The 9,454-nt window shown below is 36.7% G+C and overlaps 1 protein-coding gene across 1 annotated transcript; it reads left to right on the forward strand.

Annotated features, from left to right (window-relative positions):
- Positions 1-232: 232 nt before the first annotated feature.
- On the forward strand, positions 233-2,028 carry LOC114265793 (WUSCHEL-related homeobox 3). Its single transcript, XM_028206626.2, has 2 exons — positions 233-839; positions 1,114-2,028. Exons 1-2 carry the CDS (start codon positions 519-521, stop codon positions 1,378-1,380), a joined length of 588 nt encoding a protein of 195 aa, XP_028062427.1. The 5' UTR covers positions 233-518; the 3' UTR covers positions 1,381-2,028.
- Positions 2,029-9,454: the final 7,426 nt, after the last annotated feature.

Genomic DNA, 9,454 nt, shown 5'->3' on the forward strand with positions numbered 1-9,454 from the left:
CCCTTAACTCATTAAAATTAACATTAGTACTATTAAATTAATAGTCTGTATCACTACTGTTAAAAAAAATAAAACCAAACATGGCCTTTGTGTCAAATGTATCATGGGGATGGTGAAGTAAATAATAATAAGGTGATGATGACAGAATCATTCAAAGCCACCCAACCAAAAAGTCTTCACTCTCTCTTTCACACAGATTCTCTCCTCTCTCTCTCTCTCTCTCTCTCTCTCTCTCTGCGTGTGTGCGTGGACTGAAACCTTCACTGAATGCCTCTCTGAAGAGAAACATCAGCATGATGCAACAACCAGCACAAGTCCTTTTCTCTCTTTTAACCTCTCCTTTTTGCTTCTCTCTCTCCATCTCTTTTGTCTCTCTCCTCTCACTATCTCACACACTGGAAAAGCTGCTCCTCTCTCTCTCTCTTTCTCTCTCTCGTCCATCCATCTATTTGTACCCTCTTTGAAGCTCTCAAATCTTTCTCACACAAACACTAGGAAACTAAAACAAGTGAAAAGAAATGTCTCCAACAGGTTCATCAAGGTGGTGTCCAACACCAGAACAGCTCATGATCTTGGAGGAGATGTATAGAGGAGGGTTAAGGACACCAAACGCAACTCAGATACAGCAGATCACAGCCCACCTGTCTTACTATGGGAAGATTGAAGGTAAGAATGTGTTTTATTGGTTTCAGAACCACAAGGCAAGAGATAGACAGAAGCTTAGAAGGAAGCTCAGTAGGCAACTCATGATTCAACAACAACAACAACAGTTTCAACAAAATCACTTTCTTCCTCAATTTCCCAACTGTACAACAACCCCTGTTTGGTTTCTTCCTCAGGTACTCTTTGATTAATTTACTTTGTATAATCCTAATTGCATGTTTGTTGTTCTTTATATATTATGGTAAAAATATTTCAGATTATTTTAATTGACTGTTTAACTTTCTTGAAAAAAACGAAAAATTAGTAACTCAAAGCATTTGTTCAACTAGTAACACAAAATAAAAATAAAAATACAAATATAAGCTTTGAAACATATATTATTTTTGTTTCAATTCAAGTAAACCATTTTATTAGTAGCTTTCCTGATTCTACAATGGTGTTTTGGGTTAGGGTGGAGTTGAGGATGTATCCAGGCCAATGGTGAGTCACTCATGGAACGTGGATTATCATCATCCAGCAGAAAGGTGCGAAGCGGACAAGTCAACGACCAGAACGTACAGTCGTGATTGGATGATGATGATGGATCATGAGGGTCCAACAAGTCCTTGTTGCAATAGACCCCTCAAAACCCTAGAACTCTTCCCCATCACAGCCACTAGTCTCAAAGACGAGTGCACCACATCTAACCACATCCCTTCCTCCACGTCCACCAACTAACCCTAATTGCATGCATCTCTCTTATTTTCTTCTATGTCTTCTATCAATATCTAGAAAAAATATTTAGAAAAGTGTTCAAAATTTAAATTGTGTGGATCAAATTTAATGTAAGTGTGACTCACATCACATTAAATTTAAATCTACAAGTAAGACTTGTAACTAGACCGTGTTAACTAGCCATGTGAGCACACTATAAGTCTCATTTTGATAATCTGATTTGTTCAATTTTTAGGTCATTGTGTAAATCATCTATTAAAAAAATCAAATTGATCTAAAAATTATAATCACATAATTTTATCATACTGGTCTTAAAAAAAGGCGATTTACTTTTCCAAATAACATTTATCATTCATTTTTTTAAGACAAATGTGATTATAATTATTGGTTCAATTTATTTTTTTATGAATAATTAATGCACAATAACTTAAAATATAAATAAATTAAATTATCAAAATAAGATCTATGATGTCCTGCATACCCAAATAGCATGGTTGAGAGACCAGTCTTACTCATATTTAAATTTTCAATATTTTTTTAAATATTTTTTTGAATACATAATATTACTACTGTATCTATAGTTAGGAACTAGGGTTTGGCAACCTATGACTTGCTCATTGTCTTGGTTTCTGTTATGTCTATAGGCTCAAAAGTGAGAAAGATCTCAATTGTCTAATTAGTATATGTAGCACTGGTGCTAGTACATCTGTTACCACTAGCACCCACCCATATATATTGAAACTACTTATTACCAAATTAGAGTCTGCATCGGGCGTCACAAAGTGTCTTTTGTTTTGCGTTGATTTTTAGCATACTTCTCTCTCTCTCTCTACATATTTTACAAAAGCTGCCAACTTCAAAAACATATCAGTCCTTTACAAACATGAATCTGGACTAGTCATCGATGCAAAATCTTTTGTCCATGATATAGCATGAACCAGAAAAGTCAAGAATATTATAAAAAAAAATTGTGATACACCGAAAAAATTTATTTTGAATCTTATTTAAAAATAATATATATAATGTAAATTTAAAATTAATAAAATATAATTTGTAAGTCATTTATTCATTTTTTTTGAATAATTTTTTTTTTAAATCTGTAATATTTCTGTATTATAATAGAAGCAATCAATCTACACGTTTTTTTAAAACAAAAATATAGTGATGCTATATAAACAGATTTTTGTACAAAATTTCAATACAAAATAATATAGATTTTTTTGTGTCCTTCCACTCTAATAAAAATAATCACCACTTTAATTCATAATTAATTTTTAAAATGGCAATGTCAAATTAATGAATTTTCTGTGCGTATCCATTCCGCTTCTCATACTACATTCATCACCCTAACTAATGACAAATTTCCATAATTAAGAGTTAGTTTGAGATGTTGATTGATTTTTTGGTTATTTTAAGTCTTATTTGGAAACAAATTTTTTAAATAATTATTTGATTTTTTGACTAAAATATAATGTAAAAAAATTAGTATGTTTGTGATGACTTTTTAATTTTTTATGAAAAGATGTGTAAAAAATAGAGAGAGAAGAGAATCTTAGGCTCTGTTTGGTTGTGTTTTCAAACTAGTTTTTTGCTTGATGGTTTGACTATGATGTTTGGATAGAGTTGTGGAATTAATTTTTCACAACTTTGTAGAAAATTCTGTCAAACAGAGCGCGTTTTTCAATTTTTTTTTTCAAAATTTGGCCTAACCGATCGTCCGGCCGGTTACCCGGAATAATGATTTTTTTTTTTTTTTGCAATTGATATGTTAATTTTTATATATTTGAAAAAAATATTTTCTAAATTTTTAAAAAAAATTTATGTGCTTTAAAATAATTTTGAGTTTTATGTTTGGTTGTAAATTGTAAGTTTTTTTTATCAAATATCAAATGTCACATAAAATATTCCCCACTTAATTTAAAACTCTTTTCAAAACTCTCACCAAACAAATTTTCCACACTTAAATCATAATTCCAAACCTCAAAAACTCAAAATACAACTCATACTCTCAAATTATAATTATAAAGCTCTACCAAACGCAACCTTAGATTTTTTGGTATAGGTTGTTGGCTTTTTGATTTTTTTAGTGACTTTTTGACTTTTTAACTAAAAAAGCCACTTGCCAAACGAGCCCTTAGTCTGGGCCTAAAAAGTCTCATTTGGGATGGGCTTTTTGATTTTTTTAAACTTTTGTGAGAGAAAAAATGAAATAATTATAAGTTGGATGTGACATTTTATCTCATTTAGCTAAAATAACATATTTTGTCTTATATGATTATTTTAGCTCCAAGGGGCATGCCAAACGAATCCTAAGAACGAACATTTTGTAGAGTATAAAAATAATAATTGCACAAAATTAAAATATATATAAAAATATAAGGTGTGGTTAAAATTCTTTTTAAATATTGGTCTTGTTCGAAAACATGACTATTTTAGTTAATTTTTTAGCTATTTTATGAGATGAAAAAAAGTTGTGTTTGAAATGATTTGTGAATTTTTTGTAGTTGAAGATTGTGAGAGAAAAAGTTTTTGATTAATGGGTACGATCAGGGACGGAGCTACATAGGGTCTAGGGGGCATGTGCCCCCTCATTTTTGAAAATTGCATTTATACCTCTAATTAGAATTTTTTTTATTATCATTTAACTCCCTTTCAATGTTCAAATATGTTTCAAAATTATAATCTTTCTTTTCTCTTTATTTTTAATAAATTACTTATAATTTACCATTATAAATGCTTAATTTTATCAAAATATTCTCTTATAATTATTTCTATCTGTCTCATTTCTCTTTTGTTTTCCTTCACATCTATTTTCTTTTTTCATTTTTCATTTTTTTATGCATGTTAACTTTTTAAATTGTATATTATCATCATATTTAGTAACTAAAATAATAAATAAATAAGGCATTGTTTAATTAAAACATATCTAAGGCACATAATTTTGACATCACGCCGATCTTTGGTTATTCTATCTCCAAATAAAAATAAGATTTGGTTAAGTTTTGTAATTGACATATCGCTAAGGATTAATGGTGTTCCCCATGAATCAAAATCTTGACTCTGCCACTAGTTACCATGTGACATTTTATCTTATTAATTATTTTAGCATTTTTTGTCTTTAAAATGACTATTTTAGCCAATTTGTTTTGGCAACTCAAAACCTTTTCGCTCGTCCCCTCCATTTACCAACTAAAATTGGCTTTGGGAGCTACCTACAACCCCTCGTATCACTCACTTCCTTTTGTTAACACTCCATCGTAGACTTATCACCAAAATTCTCCTACATCGTAGACAGGTGGTTGAGGACAACGTCTGCCCTTTGTGCCACTGTCACAACCTAAACCTACCCCTATAGATTTAGCATTATAACCGGCTGTAGACGTCCCCGAACGTCCCGGGAGGATGAGTCCCGTTCTGTTCATTTTGGGTCACTACAGCTCGGACTCAAATTGTCACGGTTCTTAATCTGAACCAAAGAGTCCAAATCCGGCAAATCGTTTTGAGAAAACAGATTTTTAGAAAAGAAGTGCTAAAAATGGACTGCTTTGCCAGATACAGAGTCGCCACCTAAATATTTTATTTTGAAAAATTTAGGAAACCCTGACTCGTTGCCTAAGGCCACGTGTCCGTCATCACCAAAGTTGCCTGGGCTTGGGAACTTGGGTACGATTGGGGAAGGTCACTTCGTGAGCACCCCCGCTCACCCGATAAAAGATCGGCCTCTACTAACCATGATATCTATTTTTGAAAACATTATGTGTTCTTATTCCGGTTATTAGCTTAGATTACTATGTGATGCGCACAGCATACAAGTATAGACTGGATCGCCTGAATTGGAACAAAACATTTCATATTTGTTTGTTTGAAAATGGTTTGAATGTGCTACCCGCAAATAGGCTAAGACGTGGATTTGTCACCCTCAGGTGGGCTTAGAAAACATGATTTTGCCACTATCTAGTGGGCTTAAAACACACATTTGATGAATTGTTTCAATTCAAATAACCCAATCTTCACCCACAGGCATTCAGGCAGTTATATCACATAAGCATATAGCCTCATGGTAAGCATGCTAATCATGGCAGTCACTCACACGCATGCAAGGATGCTAAAGCATAAAAATTTACCGAGTACTCCAACCCAAAACAGAAGCTATGTTAGAAATCCATGCATGATCCTAACTATACAAAAATGCTTAATGCAACACATGCAAAAATGTAACTAAGATAGGCTCGGCTATTCTAAACATGGCACATGTAATGCTACAGCTAACAAGTATTCAACTCGAAATTGAAATAAAATGCAGTTAGTATGATGCGCCAAACCCGGTGCATGCAAGACAGATGAATGAATGCAAACATGCTATCATACTGTATACTAATTGAAATATGCCCTAATCTAACCATCATAAACTGGTAAATAAAAGGGAGAAAGACGTGGGGTTGGAAGACATACATCACACTCACGCACACTTATTACAACATTGCCCTCGCGCAGAGGGTCCGAATAAATAATATACAGTCCCAAATGAATAATATAGTCCGCATAAGTACAAAACCCTAATTAATTAACAAATTTAACTAGGAAAGCAATAAATTGGCATGCAAGCTAGGGACTGCCTCAACTCTGATTCGGATGATGAATGATGCATGTTCAGGTTGCCTTGCGCGGAAATCCATTGCGATGCCCCAATTAGCCTCTGTTTGCAATTGTTCTTGGGATGCGTGCCAAGCTCCAGAAGGCTGCTGACTCTTGATTTGATGTAACAGAGAGCAAGAAAGGGGCATGGCAAACTATTTTCACATATGTATGCATGACTACCCTTCAGGGAGTGTAGTCCTCGATCCTCGTGCCACCAATCACGTATCTCGATGCATGATGGCCGAGGAGTTGAATTGCACGACTCAATATGAAATAAATGCACATGAAAACACGACAAGACCTAAACTCCATCATGGATAATCCGGAGTATCGGCGACTGGGAATTGAGACACGTTCCGTCACTCGGAGTACGAAACGTCCCTCGTTTCCCGTGCTTGGGCTAACTCCTATCCCAAACACAATGCAATATGCATGACATGCATGAATGCAACTAAGATACAACCTAACATGCACAATGCTATGAAATGGCATACACGATGCACGAGGTAACATGGCATACACAATGCGCTAACATACAACCTAGCATACACAATGCTATGAAATGAAATGGCATACACAATGCACAATGGACTTACACCAACACGAGTGGACCTCAGCCACACTCACATAAGTAGCCATTAGATGAAGATGAGACACTTGAAATGCGTGCACGCATGCACGCAAACCGAGGACCGAACTTAAGGCACCAATGCCACTCTATCAAAGCATGGCAAGGCATGGAATATGGTATGCAAACATGCAAATTTCAGCACTGAAATATGATACAAAATAGTCCTGAATCATGGAAATATGGCACCCTTTGCATGAGGTGAGCCTCGAAACTCAAAACTAGGCATGTGCGATGACTTATAGCTATACAAAGTATGCAATATTTGATCATGAAGTCTAAAGACAGAGCCAAAGCAGTCCCAAAACATGCACATTTCCAGTTTAGAGCATGGTCAAAAAGTGCTAGCAAGATGGACTAAAATAGCATGCAACTTTGACTAGCAAACATGGTTTACATAGCATGTATATGAAGCATATGGAATCTCACCAAACCAGCAAAAATCAGGGAATAAAACATGCCAAAATACGCCCAAATAACCGCTGATATGCAGCGAATGCATGCAAAAATGATGAGCTCCTTTAGAGGGCTATGCAAGGGATTCTTAAGCACATACAAGATGGACACTTAGCAAGACCAAATCAAATCTGGAAATGGAATATGAGGGTCCTAAAACCCACTGAAAAAAGCCACTGCAAAGAAGGAGATGACTCCAAAAAGAAATGGAACCTCAAACAAACTTGAAGAACAGGTCAAAACAAGATTTTTTTCAGTTTAGGTCGAGGTCCAAAACAGCTCACAAATAAGGCTAATATGTCATGCAAAAACAGCCTTAAAAGAGAGATTAAAGACAAGGGGCAGCAGATGGCCTCGAACAGGAAAGAGCCCTTCAACAAAGTTGAAGAGAGACTCAAAACAAGGCACTTCACAGTTTATAGAAAGTCTCGAAAATGATCACAAGTAGGGCTAAAATAGCATGCAAAAATGGCCCTACGAAGAGAAATAGGAGACAAGAGGTAGTAGATGGCCTTAAACAGAGAGGATCCCTTCAACAAAGTTGAAGAGGAGCTCAAAAAAAGTCACTTTAAAGTTTGGGTCGGAGTCCAGAAATGCTTGCAAGTACGGCTTATAAATGAAGCAAAAAAAAAAAACGCAAGTTTGAGGGGAAAAGAGACTTACCCTTGAAGACCAACTTTCCAGCAGCTTTTGGTCCAAATTTCTGAGCCTTCAACCTCTCCAAATGTCCTCCAAGGTGCTGGAATGAGTGAAGGAGGTGTTGTGCTATGGGTTGTAGTGCAAATGGTGCAAGGTCAAGGGTGTTTCGGAGCTTGGATGGAGGAGATATGGAGGATTTGTATGCAATGCTCCAGCTGGTTTTTCTAACCCTTGCAAATGGAGAGGAGGGTTTGTTTTATAGAAGACCAAGAGCCAAGGCTTCTTGGAGAAGCCTCAAGAAAGGGTCAAAGCTTCTCAAAGAAGCTTAAGCAAAAGGGTCAAGCTTCTTGGAGAAGCTAGAGCAAAAGGGTCAAGGTTCTTGGAGAAGTTAGAGCAAAAGATTCAAGCTTCCTCAAGAAGCTAAAACAAAAGGTTCAAGCTTCCTCAAGAAGCTAAAACAAAGGGTTCAAGCTTCTTGGAGAAGCTTCAGCCGAAAAAAAAAAAAAAAAAAAAAAAAATTGATGGCCGACCGACCGTGCCAATCGACCACCAAGACCGACCACCAAAGGTGCCAACCGACCACCAAGGCCGACCACCAAAGGTACCGACCGACCACCAAGGCCGACCACCAAAGGTGCCGACCGACCACCAACGCCGACCGCCAAAGGTGCCGACCGACCATCAAGACCCACCACCAAAGGTGCCGACCGACCATCAAGGCCGACCACCAAAGGTGCCGACCGACCATCAAGACCGACCACCAATGGCCGGTGGCAAGAAAAAAAAATCTGCTCTGAAGGTCCAACTTCAAACGGATATAACTCCTTCATGTGAACCTCTTTTCAGGTCATTATTGTGTCCAAATTGAAGCCCCAGAAGTTAGCTTTCCAATGGCGCAAACCTTGCATTAAAATGCCAACTGTGAAAAACGTTATGCTCATTTCGGTGAAGCCGCACAGATGTTTTCTCTCCTTCCAGATTCATGCTGAACCACTTTTGACCAAAAAATGCTGGTCGGCCATCTGATTTGCTGGTTTTCCATGTGGCCACATTGAAGCCCCGGAAGTTATCTTTCCAATGGAGCCAACCTCGCATCAAAATTCCAGCTGTGCAAAAAGTTATGCTTGTTTTGGTAAAGGTTGCTCAGTTTCGGTCCAACCGGGATGATGCCCAACTTCAACCAATCATATTTCCCCCATCCGGACTCAGCTTTAGGATATTCTTGAATGAAAAATAAAGCCCCGGAAGTCTTCTTTCCAACGGTGGTGGACTCATAGCTTAACTCCAAGTGCATAGATAGATAAGCCTGATTTAGCGAGGACCACTCGACTCTCTCTTAGCGATTCATACCCAACTTCTTCCCCAGCTAGGTTTCTTCTCTCTTCTCCTCTTTTCTTCAACTCTAAACCCCTAAACAAAGTGTTTTGAAAGATTTTTCAAAGATTTCATCTCTCTTTCATTCATCTCCACTTTTTCCTTGCTCGGTTTACCGAAAAGCACAACATTTACCGAAATGCGAGCGTCGGAGCATCGTAGGAACTTTATTTCAAAAAAATGTTTTGAAAGAGAGGGTTTTAAGGTCTAAAAACCATTCAAAATAGTTTTGGTCCAAAATGGGGTGTGAAGTTGAGATTTGTCTCTCTCCTTGCTGAAGAAACTAAACCTTGGCCCTGCACACCTTTCTCCACCAAGTAAATCATCAGTAACGCCCAAGTC

Source organism: Camellia sinensis, chromosome 3 (assembly GCF_055761805.1).
Source record: "Camellia sinensis isolate YWXY chromosome 3, ASM5576180v1, whole genome shotgun sequence".
Taxonomy (NCBI): Eukaryota; Viridiplantae; Streptophyta; class Magnoliopsida; order Ericales; family Theaceae; genus Camellia; species Camellia sinensis.